This window comes from Carica papaya, chromosome 1, assembly GCF_054855325.1.
Source record: "Carica papaya isolate Zhongbai chromosome 1, ASM5485532v1, whole genome shotgun sequence".
NCBI classification, from domain to species: Eukaryota; Viridiplantae; Streptophyta; class Magnoliopsida; order Brassicales; family Caricaceae; genus Carica; species Carica papaya.
In genome coordinates this window covers 20,251,904-20,268,898 of record NC_142309.1, presented here as the reverse complement: position 1 = coordinate 20,268,898, position 16,995 = coordinate 20,251,904, and the positions used below count along the sequence as shown (strand labels likewise).

At 32.9% G+C, this 16,995-nt stretch overlaps 2 protein-coding genes across 4 annotated transcripts; one reads left to right on the top strand and one right to left on the bottom strand.

Moving 5' to 3' along the window:
- The first annotated feature begins 5,144 nt into the window (after positions 1 to 5,144).
- Positions 5,145 to 8,631, top strand: LOC110807848 (basic helix-loop-helix (bHLH) DNA-binding superfamily protein). 3 transcript variants are annotated; one of them, XM_022033124.2, is made up of 8 exons: positions 5,147 to 6,468; positions 6,577 to 6,810; positions 6,888 to 6,953; positions 7,048 to 7,116; positions 7,459 to 7,530; positions 7,832 to 7,975; positions 8,060 to 8,143; positions 8,226 to 8,631. In XM_022033124.2, exons 1-7 carry the CDS (start codon positions 5,896 to 5,898, stop codon positions 8,105 to 8,107), a joined length of 1,206 nt encoding a protein of 401 aa, XP_021888816.1. In that variant the 5' UTR covers positions 5,147 to 5,895; the 3' UTR covers positions 8,108 to 8,143; positions 8,226 to 8,631. The 3 variants fall into 3 exon arrangements, with proteins under 3 accessions (XP_021888817.1, XP_021888816.1, XP_088077480.1); XM_088221354.1 differs by having other exon boundaries at positions 8,223 to 8,631; XM_022033125.2 differs by lacking the exon at positions 7,459 to 7,530 and having other exon boundaries at positions 5,145 to 6,468; positions 8,223 to 8,631.
- Positions 8,632 to 10,018: 1,387 nt separating this feature from the next.
- Positions 10,019 to 13,670, bottom strand: CSLC12 (Cellulose-synthase-like C12). Its single transcript, XM_022033102.2, has 5 exons — positions 12,455 to 13,670; positions 12,056 to 12,364; positions 11,631 to 11,921; positions 11,344 to 11,457; positions 10,019 to 11,220 (listed from the first exon to the last, which is right to left on the bottom strand). The coding sequence occupies exons 1-5, from the start codon at positions 13,235 to 13,237 to the stop codon at positions 10,594 to 10,596; spliced, it is 2,124 nt and encodes a 707-aa protein (XP_021888794.1). The 5' UTR covers positions 13,238 to 13,670; the 3' UTR covers positions 10,019 to 10,593.
- Between the last annotated feature and the right edge of the window lie 3,325 nt (positions 13,671 to 16,995).

Here is a 16,995-nt window from a genome sequence, read left to right as displayed (position 1 = left end):
TTGAACCTTAAAAACGACGCAGTTTGGTGAACTTCTCTTTCTACTTTGTCTGTCTAAACGTTAACCTCGGCATATTGTATTACATATATATATACACACACACACACACACATATGGAAGTGCTGTTTGCAGTTTACCCATTTATGCGTCTTTGTCTTTTTACTTACATATATCAATATTTCTCAAATTGGTTGTCTCATATTAACACACACTATTAAACTTGGTTTTTAATTTTTATTTACATCTAGCTTTTTACTGTTTTTACAATGTGATCGTAGGGAGCAAAGCCCATAATTAGAGGACTAAACGTTTAATTTTAAAGTAATTAAAGAAACATGAATAATAATAATGGTTGTCTGATGTAAAATTAGTGTGTGCAGGCATGGAATGTATACGTATATATAATGTAAAATTATTGTTGTTGTGAATTTTATAAACATGTGTATTGATGAAGGTGAAGTAGAAAGTTACCCATGCAAGTTTAACTCAACTCATCATTATGTTTCTTTCTCTTTTGGCATGAAAAAAATAATCTTCATAAAAATCTCCAAACTTAGCACATATTTTCATGAGATTTGTTTTATGCTTTCAATTAACATATATCCTGCATCTTAATCATTTGTTTTTTTTTTCTTTCTTTTTTTTGCCCATTGATATTGGTTTTGTTTTTAAAATAAATAAATTATAAATTACGTATATTAAAATTAACAAGATTTTAAATATATTACATCAACTCCATTCACTTTTGCCGTGTGATAGATTATAATTTTTATAACTATACAAAAACAATGTGCACATTATCTTACATGATTAAAAATTATATATATGTATGTATATATTAATTCTTGGTAAAACTACATAATGAATAAAATGTGAAGAGAAAAAATGTGTGATCAAAAGCTTAAACAATTTTATTTTAAAATTTTTAAATAGATAATTATTACATATTATGTTAAATATAAGTTAAAAATTAAAATTATATATATATATATATATGGTAGGTTTAGGCTTTGGAAAATAAGATTCAAAGAATATATTTAATTTATCAAGCAACAATTCCGAAGAACTTCCATGATTCAAATTCCCCTAACTTTGTACCTATCTATGCCTAGCTCTCCATCACTCAACTCCAAAAGAATTTAGCAGTAATCTTTATGTCATTACCTCAATGTGTGTGTGTGTGTGTATATACAGAAACTGATAAGTTGTATGTATTGATGGTGTGTTTAGTCTGGTTTTGACCCATGCATGCATGTGCATGTGTTTTGTACATTTCATCTTTCAAACTGAGCAACCCAACCCACGTGAAGCTTCAAATTTTCTCTACGTGGAAACATCGATGACAAGCGTAATCTATTTTTAGTTTGGTTATTTAAAAATTAATTTCAACTTAAACATATGTATTATAAATAATAAAACATTATGATTATGATTGTTCATTACTTACATCTCTTTGATGCATGCGGATGCTTTCTTCTTCAGTTTTCATTGGAGAATATGGCGTTGGGATATGATTCTCTTTTTAATCATATATTTTTGTTAATTAATTAATATTATTAACACTAATACCATTATACTTTGTTTACTTTTTTTATATCAGTTAATAAAGTTATATATATATATATATATGCATAAATTATAATAGAATACAATTTAAATAATAACAATAATATTAATTAATCCAGCCGTCCGTTAATTATGTTTTTTTTTTGTTAATCTTTGATTTGCTGTTCAATTACAGTTACAATCTTCTTAATGTAAGGTGCAACTTTTTCTAAAGAAGATAAATAAAAGGCTGTTTTAAAAGTATAACATGGGGGGGCCCCCTCAACTTATTTTATTCGAAATATATATTTTATTAATTATCCTACATGTATGTATTAATTCATTAACAAATTCTTTAATTAACTTAATTACTAAAGTTAAAATTATTTTTTTATGATAAATTTAAATTTATGTTAGATAAGTTAAATCATTTTTATACTCGCATAATAAAATACTGTTTTATTTGAAAATTGGTCGAAAATAAATTGATTTAATTATTAATTTTGTATTTTTTATTTTATTTCTGTAAAGATAAATATAAAAATTGTCTTAGGTACCATCCCATCATTGCAAAATTAGGCAGGACCACATCTTCTATGGCCCATCGTAAGCTCGGCGCATGCCGCACGCGTGATTTCCTTTCCTTCCTTCTCACTTTTTTGCTTACTCTCATAAAATAAAAATTAAAAAAAAAAACAATCATTTTGCAAGATGAAAAATAATAAAATATTTTAAAATTGATTAAAGGGATTAGTTTAGTTTACGTTAATTATTTTTAATTTATAGCTGTTAGTTAAAGATTAGCAATATTTAATATTGTTATAGCTGTTATTTAATTTAAGAGTGATTAATTTTTAATTCTAATTGTAAGTTAATAATGCATTAAAATATTGTAGATAGGTAAAACATATACATACATATATATATATATATATTGCATGTATACTAACTAAGCCAACTATATATATCTTAGTAGTTAGCTTTGAAAGTAATAATAATCATGATTTTATGATATATATTATCTTAAAGAGAAAATAGAACACATATTTTTGTATCTATTAAATATTTATTTTGTTTGATATTAATTTTATTGACAAAATAATCATAGGGACATGCTTCTTGAATGTACATATCAATGTGTATTATAAATTTAGGCTGCTTCTACACAATAATTTAGTCCACTTATTTTAATTTTATGTACAATCTTTTTTGTTCAACCCTAAACCTATTTACTTTTCAACAAAAAAAACCAGCCTTAATTTTTCATGGTAGGACGTCTATTTATTATAATTACAACACAAATCATAAAATCGCTTGGATTTTGATCACCTAAAAATATTTAAGAAATTTTATTATTTTATATAAAAATTATGCAGTTGTATATGTATATATTGTAATTACGTGTGTTTATCGTACCCATAATGATCTATTTAAATAAATTTTAAAATAATATATTAAATTTTAACTAAAAAAATATTATAACCATCTATCATAATATTTTTAAATAATATAAAGATTTATGGAATGTATATTATTTTAGAAATAAACTAAAAACTTAAACTGAGTAGTTATTTACCAACTATTTTTTAATACAAATAGTTATTACTTGATTCTATCTCAAAAAGTTTCCGATTTGAATTTAAATATATTTTTTGTTCATACGAAAGTTATTTATATTATATTATAATTAGTGCGAGTATATTGTTTAATTAATTAAAAAAACATATTAGAATCAAAACAGGTTCAACGTCCAAAATCCATTTTGATTCTCTAATTTGGAGGAACAAACAAGAGATTTTTCATTTGAACTCAAATGATCTGGTGCGGTTACCCATATTGATTAGTTAGGTACACCATCTCGATCATGTTAATCATTTTTTGCATAATATAATAATACAATAAAATCTCACCAAATATAAAAAAAGTATCAGAAAATTAATTATTATAAACGTGAATTTTTAAAATGAAATATGTTATTATGGTATATAATTAATAAGATCTTAATTTTTTACATACTATATTTAATGTATTTTATTTATAAAATTATAATTAAATTTTTTTAATTATATGCAATAAAATACAGAAACAACATTTAATATTTAGAAAAAATCCGATTTGCTACCGATCAAATTCTTGACATGTGGGTCCTGATTAACGTCATCTGAAATCACAATCACGTCAATCTTACCACAGGTGGGCGCAAATTTCTTATAATGAGGTGTCGTGCGGAGGATCATAATTTCAAGAATCCAATGGTGATTAGCCCGTTAATCTGGCAGTTAATTGTGTTGATCACTCCAGCAAGATCACAACCGGAGTTTTGGTCGACCAGAAAATTCAGTTTGACCCACTCCTGCTGAGTTAAAAGCCTACTGACTGACTCCAAGAACTACAGCTGGAAAAAAACCGTACAAGGACAAGAAGGTAAAATCAATTATTAGATTCCATTATTCCTTATGTTCCTCATGAGCCAAAGCCACCAAAGTAAAAAAGGAAAAGATTGCTGCAGGTATTAATTAACTTTTTTTTTTTTTTTTTTTTAATTAATTAAAAAAAATGGGTTAATATATTTGGGGGGAATTTTTATATGTTCCTCACTATCTTAATGGAATGTTTATTCAGGACCGTACACGTGTCCTGACTTACACAATCAAAGGTTAATGTTTGGTGATGGGAAGTGGGGGCTCATGGAGAGTGATGCAGGTTAGGTGTATAACGAGTTTTCTGAAAAGAAATGAAGGGGTGGTTAGTTGGCACTGAGAAAAATGAGTGTGTAACAGCAAAGAGAAGTGTATTAGAATAGTTGGCAAAGGTGTCAGTGAAAAAATTAAAAAAGAAAAGAAAGTATATGTGAAAGTAAGTAAGGAAAGCTTGGGGACGAAGAGAAGAACCTCCATAAATCTACACAAGGTTGATATATATATATATATATTTTTTAAAAAGAAGTAAATTTTGGTTGGTAATTTAGTTTTGTTACAGTTTAGATTTAATATTTTTGGTTATTACCATAAAATCACAGTTAAAAATCTTAAATTTATATTAAAAAAAAAAAAATCATTGAGAGAAGGGGAAGAAACATGTGATAATGAGTGGGAAAAAAATTTACAAGGAGTAAAGGAGATTAGGTTGTGTAATAATTTAGGAACAAGAGCAGTTGGCAGTAGTTAGTCTGTCTTTTAAAATCATTTACATGTCACCTGTTGGCTTGTGCAGGTAAGCAAAGCTTTCATTTTTTTTTTTTTCTTTTATATCATTGGGCGTCAATGAATGTGTATGCTTTCCCTCTCTCTTTCTCTCTCTTTATATATATATATATATTGTATAAGTATTGATCTATAAAAGCTGGAATTTGATGCTTCCTTCACTGTTTCTGCAAGTACTCAATTGGTGAATTGGCCTTTATTTATATTTTCTTTTCTACTTGTCAAGTTCAGGCAAGCATTTGATCCTGTTAGAGGTACTGTCATAGACCCAATTTGGGGGACTGTGAATAGAACTGACCCATTTCAGTTCTTGCATAATTCAAGTAGAATTTGATTTTTTTGGCTCATTCTTCGTGGGGTACCCATTTCAGAATATCTCAATGGGTGTATGCAAAATAACCCCCTTTTTTCTTTGGTGCCATTGATTCTTTGATTCAAAACTTAGACAACTGGTTTTTCTCCTGTTGGGAATTTTATTTGCAGCCATCTTTTATTTTTTGTTTTGTTCATTTTTATGTTGTTTGGGTACAGTTTGGGTTGAGATTGGGCGTTTAATTACTTGAACAGATTCGAGTTTTGATAATGAAATCAATTACATTGGTATTCTTTCAACTGAATATAGTGAATGGGAAAAAAGGGAATCTGCTTTATCTTGTTAGGCTGGTGAACTGTAACTTAGCTAATCCATAGTTTGTGTGTAGTACTTTATGCTCTGAAAGGTTCACTTTCTTGTCTGTTGACAGCATTTTTCCTTCTTTTCTTCTTTGCATTTGAGTAGACTTGATCCTAGGGTTTTTGAAACAAGAGTTGAGTAATCTGGGTCTGTGCAGATTTTATGCCTGATGCATTGGATTTCTGCCTTTTACTTTGTGTCCATGGGATGCTGTAATGAAGGTTTCTTTTACTTTAACATCTTCACAGTCCTATAAAGCTGCCATTGTTATTTGTTCCTTGTTGAGTCCTAGAAGAAATCATCTTATCTTTGGTCAAACCTGCTTTTTTTCCCCTTTAGTATTATATTGCTTCTGTTTAATATCTATTCGTAGCCAGCTCTAAACCAGCAATTGATTGGTATTTGGGGTTTCCATTTTTTTTGCAGATAACCTGTTTGTAAAAAGTTCAGGGTTTAGTTTCTTGAATCTGGGACATGGGTGGGTGTGATAATGATGATTTAGGGTTTCGACTTGGAGGTGAGAGCACCATGAATTGTCCTTCTTCTGGGATGAACTCAACTCCCATTTATACCAAGCCCGCAACTGGTGCAGACCCTTTTTTTCCTTCTGGATGGGATCCAATCATTTCCCTGAGTCAACATGAGAGTTTTGGAGGCTCAACATTGGTTTCTCACAGCGAATTATCAAACCCTCCTTACCCTGTTATGATGCAAAATCAAGGAATTAGAGGCTTTGCTCCTCAGTACCCATCCGGTTCGGGTTATACCGAAATGGTTCCAAAGCTTTCATGCTACGGGAGCGGAAGTTTCTCTGAGATTGTTGGATCATTCAGCCTTCCTGATCAGTGTGGCCAACTCTCCAACTCTGTGTGTCCTCCAAATTATCTTCCAAGTAAAGAGGGTGGCAATGAAGGGACCTCAACAAATGTAGCAACATCTCATGATCAGGATTACCAAATGTCTGAAGCAGATATGGCGGCTTCAACACTTAATGGAAAGGGAAGAAAACGGGCTCTCGAGTCGAATTCTCCTTTGAATCCCCATAAGGTAACCCAAGTTGTAATTTACTATATCAAACGGAATTTGGAGATTTTTGCTATGCCTCTGATCTATATCACTAGTGAATCAATTGATTTTTTCATATGTGGTGTTCAGAATGCAGAGAATGAGCTCCCAAATGATCCTTCGGGTGAGAGCTCAGATGTCCGTAACGAGCAAGATGAGAAGAGACCAAAGGCAGAGCCGAGCGCCAGTCCAAACCTGCGTGGTAAGCAAGCTGCTAAGCAAGCTAAAGACAACTCTAATAGTGGAGAAGCACCTAAAGAAAATTACATTCATGTGAGGGCTAGAAGGGGTCAAGCTACTAATAGTCACAGTCTTGCAGAAAGGGTAATTTTTTACATACTGGTGCCAGAAAAATTTGCACTCTATTACAATCCTGAATCTGTTGATTACTCCTTTTTTAGGTGAGAAGAGAAAAGATTAGTGAGAGAATGAGATTGCTTCAGGAACTTGTTCCTGGATGCAACAAGGTAAATGAGAGACTTCCTAGCTTTGTCAATCAGACTATTTTCCTATCGTAAGTAAAGGATTGTGCTAATTGCTGTGGTACTGATTTTGTTTTAGATAACTGGAAAAGCAGTGATGCTTGATGAGATTATCAACTATGTGCAGTCTCTGCAACAGCAGGTCGAGGTACGGTATTAGGCAACTATAAATGGATTGTATTTTGGATGAACGTTAACCTGGTCAAAGAAATTTTGACACTGTAGCAATAGCAGTTAGTCATAATACTTTCTCTAGAACTAGGCTGAAGAACATCGACTTGAATCCTTTTTCCTCAATTAAAAAGCTCATAGAGTCCTAGCTAGCGCATAATCGTACATGCATGGTGCTTACTGGTCATGTTGCTCTTGTCGAGTTGGGATTACTACGAGTAATTTCATAAATTTTTTAGTAGACCACTCCATTCATTGGAAAAATTTATCTAAGAAGATAATACATGGTTTGAAATTGGTTTTGCTGTTCTTCCTGCAGTTTTTGTCAATGAAACTTGCCACTGTCAACCCAGAACTGAATATCGATATAGAGAGGATTCTATCAAAAGATGTAAGTCATACTCTAAGGGGACATTAGATTCAATTTCGATTTAAATTCCCGTTGTACTCATTACCCGATATGTGAAATTAGATTATAATCCTCATATTTGAATCACAATTGAGCAAGTCTTGCTCTTGTTCAAATTCTCTGAAGGATTTGTTTCTTTTTTAGCTATGTAGGAATTATAAATTCACCATACTGGATTTCTTTTATTAGCTTGGAACTAAATGGTGCCTAACATAAACTTAGAAAATGAATGGGTAGTTTCTATCTATAGAGAATGATATGAATATCTGGTCTTTCTTTTTAGATTCTTCATTCACGAGGTAGCAATGCAGCACTCCTTGGATTTGGCAACATAACCGGTTCCTCTCACCTTTATCCTCACGGAATTTTCCAAGGAACTGTACCGAACATCCCAACAACAAATACCCAGTTTCCTTCCCTTTCTCATGTAAGTGAAAGGTCTGATCCACCTCTTGCAGACTTTTCTTGTTTCAAATTATTTATGCAAAACAATTTCTTGCAATGGATGCAGTCAGCATTAGACAACGAGCTCCAAAATTTTTTATCAAATGGAATTTGAATTGAGCTCCACCATGGACAGTATGGGTATCTAATGGTAATTGGCATATCTTACTCGGAATTAAATTTGATATTCCGCTTTCCTTTTTGCTAATACTTGAACTCGTCAACTGCAGCAGCACACTTGAAATCGAAGTTCTGATATGCCCGGAAGATATAGGGAAAGTTTATTTTCTTCTAACAGCAAGTTTAAAAATCTCAAGTTGACTGCACATTAAGCTCATCTAGAATTTCCTTGTTTTTTTTCATGGAAAAAAAATCTCAGCTGTATAGATTACCAGTTCCTAACTGTTTGTTCTTCAAAATTTTAGCAGAAGAAGATTGACTGGTAGGGTTATAAAGCAATGTATATCCATCCAAGGAAGAAAGAAAGGGTTTGATTGGTCAGGATTGATTTGATTGATATTGTAGAGTGTGCGTGAAAACCTTGTGAGAGTTTTTTTGAGAAAGTATTTTAAAGAAAGGGTTTATTGTAGATTGAATCAAGTCAAGAAAAATATATGAATTATAAATATATTGCTTTAATTTTCTTCTTCTTTCTCCCCATCATGGAAGATTGGATGAACTTGCAGACCCTTCAGTTCAGGGAGCTTAATTCTTAGGGCATTATTTTATTTTACTGGAATTTTAGGCTTGAGTTGGGCTGAATGGAGACGGTAAGCCCAACTTTTCTCGGCCCAATCTGTGCATCATTCTGGGAATAGATGGAGTTAAAGAAAAGTTATTTTTTACTAGTTAATTGAATAGAATTGTTTAATTTATTCTGAGCATAGACTTATATATATATTGAATTTTCAATCTGAAGTTTGACCCAATGTTTAACATGAACAGAATCATTTAATCAAACCTAATTAAGACCAGAAAAAAAAAAAAAAAAAAAAAAAGTTCAATGAGTCTACACTGGTGACAAGGCTACCAGACAAGATACTGCTACTAGTCAAACAAGTAGAAATTAAGCAGAGAAAAATCAAAACCCGATTGCAAACAACAACAAAATGGTATTTTTTCTTTAGAAAATAAAAGTGTTAGCTATGAAAATTCTTTTGAAATATTTTTAAATATTACTCGAGTGATATAAATCCGACATGAGACAGCTTTTTGTGATGTGGTTTTTTCCCAAAAATCATAATTTTGTTTTTTTTTAAAAAAAAAACGTGCAAAATTAAGCTGGGCCAGATGATTAGTTGGAGAGAAAACAAAAAAAAAAAAAAAAAAAACTATAAATCATACACGACATGTTCATCAACATTAAGCAGTTATCACATGCCCATCAATTCAAATTAATTAAATTTTTTAACTTACGAAACAAAAAATAAATATTTGATTTTACTGACAACAACCAATCCTGGTGAATTATTAAATTTTCTCTGTAAATTATTTGGAATTTTTGATCCTATGAAATTAAATAAAAAGATTTAAATGGGTCCATTTTCCAAATATGGTGTGGTCCAGGTCCAGCTGCTTCCCAACTATAAATATAGGGCGAGCCAAGTCGGGGGCTGGGCCATGTGGCTCGACAATTAGACAATACACACGCACACCCATGTGCAGAGCTCATCAGCTAACTTTCATAAATTACTCATAATCACAATAATAATGATAACCCAAATTAAATTAATAAAAACTTAATATGAAATGATGTAAATAAATAATGAATTTTTATCAGAAAACAAATTGCATTCAAGTAAAATTAAAAAGGATTATGTCGTAATTTTCTTGGATAATCAAGCTCCTAATTTTGTACTAAATTAAAGAGACTTTAAGATTCATAAATAGTCCATTTTCCAAACAATATGAATAAATCATATTTAATTAAATAAATCATAAACATAATATCATGTTCCTTAACATATTCAAGGGGGTAAAAACAAAAAAAAAAAAAAAAAAAGCCCTAGAATTTGAAGGAAGGAAGTAATAAACAACATATTCTGGAAAGCATCAACAAGAGTCTCAGAGAGTGTTTGTTTTTTCTTCTTTCCTTGGCCTCAAACCGTTAAAAAACTAAAAGATTCCTCGTTTGATGTTTGAACCCCCCCCCAACAAATCTTCTTTTCTTACAAATGAATTGAACTGATGAAAAACAAAAGAATCAAAACAAAAAAATAAAAATAAAAACTCACTTATACTGAGAGAGCATCTTTGTCATCATCTTCCCCATTTTTTCTATCACGTGTCGTCGTCTTCTCTTCTCTTCCCCTCTCTCTATCAAAATCTAGCCTTTGTTATTACACAAATTTTCTTGTATTGGGTGGAAATGGAAAGTTTTATATGAGGGGGGAAGGCCTGAATGGTTGAAGAGCACACGCAACAAGATTAATGGAAGTTGCTCCAGCTCCCATCCCTAGCCGATTTCTACACTGTCTTCCCCAGACGGGTTCTACTGCGGTGGTACTCAGATTTTGTCCCCACCCTATATTCACCAAATATTTTTACAGTATCCTTAACTCTTCTTCTTATCTTCCCTACTAAATCTACCTTGTCTGTCTATCACTCGACTTGCTCGCCTATCAAATCTAGGCCAACCAGCAGGAATGATATTCCCTGAAACAGCAAAAAGTAAAAATGGATTCCTTGAGCCGTCAACAGACTCCTCGCTGAGGCTGTGAGCAATAGGAAAGCCAATGAAAGCTCCTTCATGTATATCCTGTTGTGCTTCTTTTTCCTAGAAGCTTTTTGCTCTTGCTGCTCAATTTCCTCCTCCATTTCGCCAAGATTGGGAACTGAAACCCCTCTCTGATGCTTTGGCTCTTTCTCAACCAATGAAACAAGGTCACCCTCTGATGACCGGCCAGATTTCTTTGTGACAACCCACTCGTATGCACTTCCTAGTTGGAAGAGGCCAGAGATCATAGCATTGAACTTGGTTACTGACATGGTATTCTCAAAAAGAAGGTAAGGGACAATGAAGGGGAAATATTTTGGGGATGGGAGGAAATTGAGGAACGACATTGTGGCTGGAATATAGCAGACAACCCATACTGGAAGCTCGGCCTCGGGGATAAACATTGTCATGGGTAGAATTATGCAAAAGAGAGTGAAAGAATAAAAGGGTAAGATCAGTTTCCTAAGAAGGAAGAAAAGAAAGATCAAATTGAATTTCTTCCTTAGAGTAATCTGCAAACATCCAAAAGATAAATCATAATTAGTAAGTAGAATCTCCAGTTCCAAATTTAATGGAGAAAATCAGGAAAAGTACAAACTGTAAGCAAGAAAATTCCCCTTATCCAAAACATATACCTTAGATCGAATAATATCGGGCAAAGAAAGGCGAAACAGCTGCATTGGTCCTGAGTGCCACCTGTGCTGCTGTTTCCTATAAGCTTCATAAGATTCAGGTAGCTCACATTGACACTGAATGCAACAAAAACCAAACATTAATTCATAGCAGAGTCAACCAATAACTCGTAGAGAAATTATTTTTACGACAACTAATACTATTAAACTCCACGAGGCAGAATATTCTACTATTAAACTCCATGAGAAATACTTTCCATATACAAAATAAGTTAATCTATCAATTATACCTCGACATCATTGAGGAAGACGAATTTCCATCCATGGAGGTGAGCACGGACAGCAATGTCCATGTCCTCAACAGTTGTCCTCTCCAACCAACCACCGGATTCCTCCAAAGCCTTAATTCTCCAGACACCAGCAGTTCCATTGAACCCGAAGAAGTTCAAGAACACGCCATTAACTTGCTGCTCTACCTCAAAATGAAAAGCCAAATTGATGTTTTGCAACCTCGTTAACAAATTCTCATCTTTGTTGACAAATGACCATCTAGCCTGAACCAACCCTAGATCCTCGTTATCCTGTAGTATCATCAGCCACAAGAAAATTCTACTCTCAATTTACCAATCTAATTCCAACCCTAAAAGCCTAATATCAAACTTGTTCACTCATGAAATTTAAGGCAAGTGAATATAAGATTCTGAGTTAATTATACCTTGAAGTGGGGGACTGTTCTTTTAAGAAAATCGGGAGTAGGCTGAAAATCAGCGTCGAAAATGGCAACGAACTCATAATCTTTAACGTAGCTGCAATTCATGGCGGATTTGAGATTACCAGCTTTGTACCCATCTCTGATCACGCGGTGACGGTATACAATGCGGACACCTTCTTGCTGCCATTTTTCGACCTCCTCTTTGATCAAAAGCTGGGTGGTCGGATCGTCGGAATCGTCGAGAATTTGGATCAGAATTTTGGATTTAGGCCAGTCTAAGTTACAGACAGCTGCAATTGATTGCTGGTAAACCTAAAATTCGAAAGCCAGAGAACAGTGAAAAAACGAAAAAGAAGAAAGAGTCAGAAGAGTGCTGAGATTCAGGAAATTGAAGAAGCTTACCTCTTTTTCGTTGCACATAGGGATCTGAACAAGAACCATAGGGAAAAACCCATCTTCGCCGGACTCGAGATCTGCGATGGCGTCTTGTTTGAGTACAGGTTTGATCTTCCTGAGCCGGATCCAGAAGCAACCCAAACAGAGGATAAGCCTGTCCAAGGTCTGGATAAGGAAGAGAACGATGCAGACATTGGCAAGCAATTGAAGAGGTGGAGCGAGGTACTCTACGCGAATCAAGACCCAACGAGAATAAACCCAGTCGAAGAAATCCTTTACCCCAAACGACGTCGTAAAAATGTACTGCAACTGGAGATTCGCCGCGCCGAAATGCCAGCCCTTGAAATACGCCGCCACCTCGAAAACCAGCAAGACCACGGACAGCCAGAGAAATGCTTTGATGCACGAATAGAACCTCGACTTCACCGTCGGGTTCTCCTTTTCCCGGATTCCGCCGCTGGTTTCCGGTTCCGGATCGATGTCGGCGTCGGTGCGACCGGAAGCGACGCGGCGGCGAACGGCGGCACCGAGTGCGAGCAATGCGGAGCCGAGGGAAGTGAGACAACCGGCGGCACGATGGGCCTTGAGAAGAAGGACCCATGTCAGCTGCTTGGCGTTCTTACCTCTAGCTTTGTCTCTTGGCCGGCTATGCGGCGAGTCTCCGATGAGAAAATCTTCCTCCGACGGACCCTCTAGCTCCACCATTGACCAATTCGGGTTCTCCATCTTCACCACCACGGGAGTGCCTCTGTGGCTCTCTTTTGCCCACCAATCAAACGAGGGTGCCATTGTATTTTTCTCTCGTACTATTTTTGGTTAATATCAATACCCAAAAAAAGTTCAGACGCACGAACACACTGTTCAGAGAACTAGAAACACAAAACCGATCTTCAACAGACCGGAAAATGAAAACGAAGACGAAGAACCAGTTCGTCTTCAAGCTTGAAAATGAGAACCCAGAAACGAAAAACCAAGAAAAAATCTTCTACGATTTCGATCTCATTGTCAGAGAGAAGAAGAATACTGTATTGTCTGTAAAGCAAGGAAGAAGAAGAAAGGAAGAGACACAGACGCGTGGAAGAGAACACAAAGCTTATGCGTCTCTAAATCAGGCTGACATGAGGAGACAACTTATAAGAGAGAACTGTTTTCAATGGAGGATTTTAGAGATAGAAAGAGAAACACAGGTTCCCTTTTCTAACCCTTTGAACATCAATTACAGCTTGCAGAGGAAAAAAAAAAAAAAAAACCTGGGAGAAGAAAGGGGGAAAAAGATGATAACAGCTCAACACGTAAAGAATCAATTAAAAATTAATGTTTATTTTTAAAAATTTAATTTTAAAAGTTAAATATGCAAACAAAAATATATATGTAGTTTAGATACAGAGAGCACGTTCTGATGTCATTATCAGACACTCTCCTCCCAGAAACTCATCTTTTTACCTCCCTAATTCAAACAACGTAAATTTTTGTGGAAACGCGAAAAATCCACAGAATTTTTTATTTTTTTTCTTCTAATTAGACAAAAAAAACAGCTAAATCTAAATATAATAATTAAAAAGACAATTCAAATAATCGAATAAATGCCAATTTAGTTAAAATCCAATAATTACAAAATCCGCAAAAAAATTTTTTTTTTTTTTAAAATTAGGGTTTCGATTAAGACAGCCACTAAAATTTTCCCCCTAAATTTCCTTTACTGGAGATGTGATTAAACAAGCAGCTATGATGTAAGCAGAAACAGAAAAATTATATCATGCTCATGGCATGACAATATCAGGATTTACAGTGATTTTCCAGCCTGTTAAAATTTTTAAGCTTCAATATTTGCAAATGGGTTTCACTGAGATAATGATTACACGCGAAACCAGAAAGTTCAAAGAGAATGTTAGACACTAACCTAATCAATATGCTTGAAAGAGGATAAAACTTAATTACTACTATTATTAAAATTAATTTTAAAAAAAAAAATCAAATATTTTATTTAATTAAAATGTACTTTGTAATTTTTATCTAATTTAAAACTATTTATAATTAAATATTTTTAGTTAAAAAGTTAAACTAAACAATTTTGTTATTTATATTTATAATTAAATATTGATGAAATATTGTTAATGGAGATTTAAAGGCGATGGGAGAAGACCAAATCCTGCAGAAGCTATAGGTTTTAGTCGCTACCTAATTTGCTCAATAGAATTAAACGGTTAATTTTCTATTATAAATTTATTTTAACCAATGGTTTAACAAATAATTTCTAAAAATAAATTTTTAAATATTTTTAGTTAATTTTACCATAAAAGTATTTGGACTTTGTGGTACATAAAAGTGATTTTTTACCCACAACATATTAATATTTTTCCAAAATGATAAATATTCTTAATTACATAACATAAAAATAATAGAAGCTCGTGGAAAAAAGGAAAAGATTTTCAAAAAGAAAATATTTTATAAAAATAAGTAAAAATATACTTAGTGATTTAATTTTTTTTATTTAAATATTCACTTTAAGAAATCATATAGAATGGTTGGTATGTTATTAAGATCACTCAATAACGTATTAAATCACTTGGCTAGTAATCAACTGATCATTAAGCTAATCATAATATTCGTCAATATTTAATTAGCCCCGTTCATGTATACTCTTTACTGTTCGATTATTAAAAAAATAAATAATTTCTGAAGTTAAATAAAATTTCAAAATAATTAGAAAATAAACCAGCTGTCCCATATCTAAAGCTCGTGATGCTTCTAAACATTTTTGCAGGTAATAATTTTAAGCATTTAATAGTCCAAATTATCCTCTTCCACCGACAATTTCCTGATAAAGGTGGTTATCCGTAAAGGGGTAATCTTGGTAAATCACCCCGCCCCTTTATGGAAACTGGAGTGCCAAGTACCACGATGTTACTGTGGGTCCCTTACATCGTTCCATGATGTGGTGCGCGCGGAATCACCGTCGAAATTTCAACCGCTAGGAACAGGTCAATCAAATCAAGCCAATCAGATGATTTGAAGTCTGAGTTTAAATGTGAGTCAGCTGTATTGGAACGAAGCTCTCGCGTAGTAACTATTTTGGTCAGCGTCACGTGTGACAGGATAAAGGGGAATGCCGTTTCAAAATTCAAAAACCAAGTACCACTTCTCCTTGTTATTTAACTTTCTATTCATAATATTAATTATAATTTTTTTTAATGGCAATTGTATTTTATAATTAAGATAATTAAATTGAAAATTTGTTTAATTTTCAATTAATTAAACTAGAAAAATAGATGAAGTTTTTGTGCGTGTCTGATTATTTTTATCTTTGAACTATTTATTTATTTATATCTAGGAGTTGTTCTATTTTCTATATTCAGAAAAATTTATAGATTCGGCCTACGCTTCTCCCGGAAACTGTAATTACCGTTGTTTCTATTTTAGACTGCGGGGCGTTTTGGTAATTTAAGGGGACGGCAGGGACAAAAACGGAGAAATAAAACAAGCTGTCTTGGATGCCTCGGAGGGGTCCAAATCGGACCGTTGATCTACTGACACGTATGCAGGATGATGATGAAGAAAAATATTAGCCAAGGAACTGCCACGTGGCAAGCGGTGCATCCTGATCATCGACGTTCTCACGGACAACAGGCTGTCCCCCACTGCCGGCGACGGTCTCGTCGTGCCCTCAGCTACTATTTCACCGCATTTCCCGCAAACACGTCATCTCATCTCATCATTTTTTCCTTTTTTTTTTTTTTTTTTTTTTTTCTCTTAATTTTGTTAATATTTTATTAAAATACTTTTATTGCAATTTAAACTTAATTTGTTAATTAATATCTTAAATCTTTTATAAAATTTCTGTTATATCATTGTTTATTGACACATACAAAAGTAGTTAAAAAAATATCTCTGTTTTTCTAATTCGATGTTCCAACACTTGAATTGATTGGTGAATTGAATCTGACAGCGATAGTCTCTCACTTTTTTCAAATATTACTATATAGTTATATTTTTTGTTTGACAAAACATAAATATTATTTATTCCATCAATATATTTGGTCAAATATACAAATATTAAACAACATAAAAATAAAGGAAATTCTAGGAAGCCACTTAACCGGAAGTGGCTTAATTTGATTAGTTAGATTTAGTCTAAGAATAAAATCAAAGGAGTCATGGAAGACAGCTCCACCTTATGATTGCTTTAAGACATATTATTATTAATTATAATAAACTTGCACAATAAATATATGTATAGAAGAAAGTTTCAAACCACATATGTAGGCCCTAATAATACGGTAAAAAATTAATTTAATTTATATGCATATTAAATATTCGATTAATCAAATTTCAATTAATTATTTTATTAGTAAATTATCGCATATAATTTTATTCTAATCAGATCGAGGTTACATATAATTACTGTGTATGATAAGTTTTCACTGTCGGTGCAAGTGGCTTAATTTCACCAAGTAAATGTATATTTATATACGAATCAGGTGAATGGGAACGATAAGAAAAAGGGACATGGGTCTGAAATAATAATCTTCAGTAAATTACTTTCATGG

What these genes read in the sequence shown, in the direction of transcription:
- LOC110807848 (XM_022033124.2), top strand. Translation starts at nt 5,896, where the DNA reads ATGGGTGGGTGTGATAATGATGATTTAGGGTTTCGACTTGGAGGTGAG. An exon ending in CTCTGCAACAGCAGGTCGAG is followed by an intron (nt 7,117 to 7,458) that starts GTACGGTATTAG and finishes TTCTTCCTGCAG; the next exon opens with TTTTTGTCAATGAAACTTGC. An exon ending in AGAGGATTCTATCAAAAGAT is followed by an intron (nt 7,531 to 7,831) that starts GTAAGTCATACT and finishes CTTTCTTTTTAG; the next exon opens with ATTCTTCATTCACGAGGTAG.
- CSLC12 (XM_022033102.2), bottom strand. Translation starts at nt 13,237, where the DNA reads ATGGCACCCTCGTTTGATTGGTGGGCAAAAGAGAGCCACAGAGGCACT. An exon ending in CTATGTGCAACGAAAAAGAG is followed by an intron (nt 12,365 to 12,454) that starts GTAAGCTTCTTC and finishes TTCGAATTTTAG; the next exon opens with GTTTACCAGCAATCAATTGC. An exon ending in TCTTCCTCAATGATGTCGAG is followed by an intron (nt 11,458 to 11,630) that starts GTATAATTGATA and finishes TGTTGCATTCAG; the next exon opens with TGTCAATGTGAGCTACCTGA.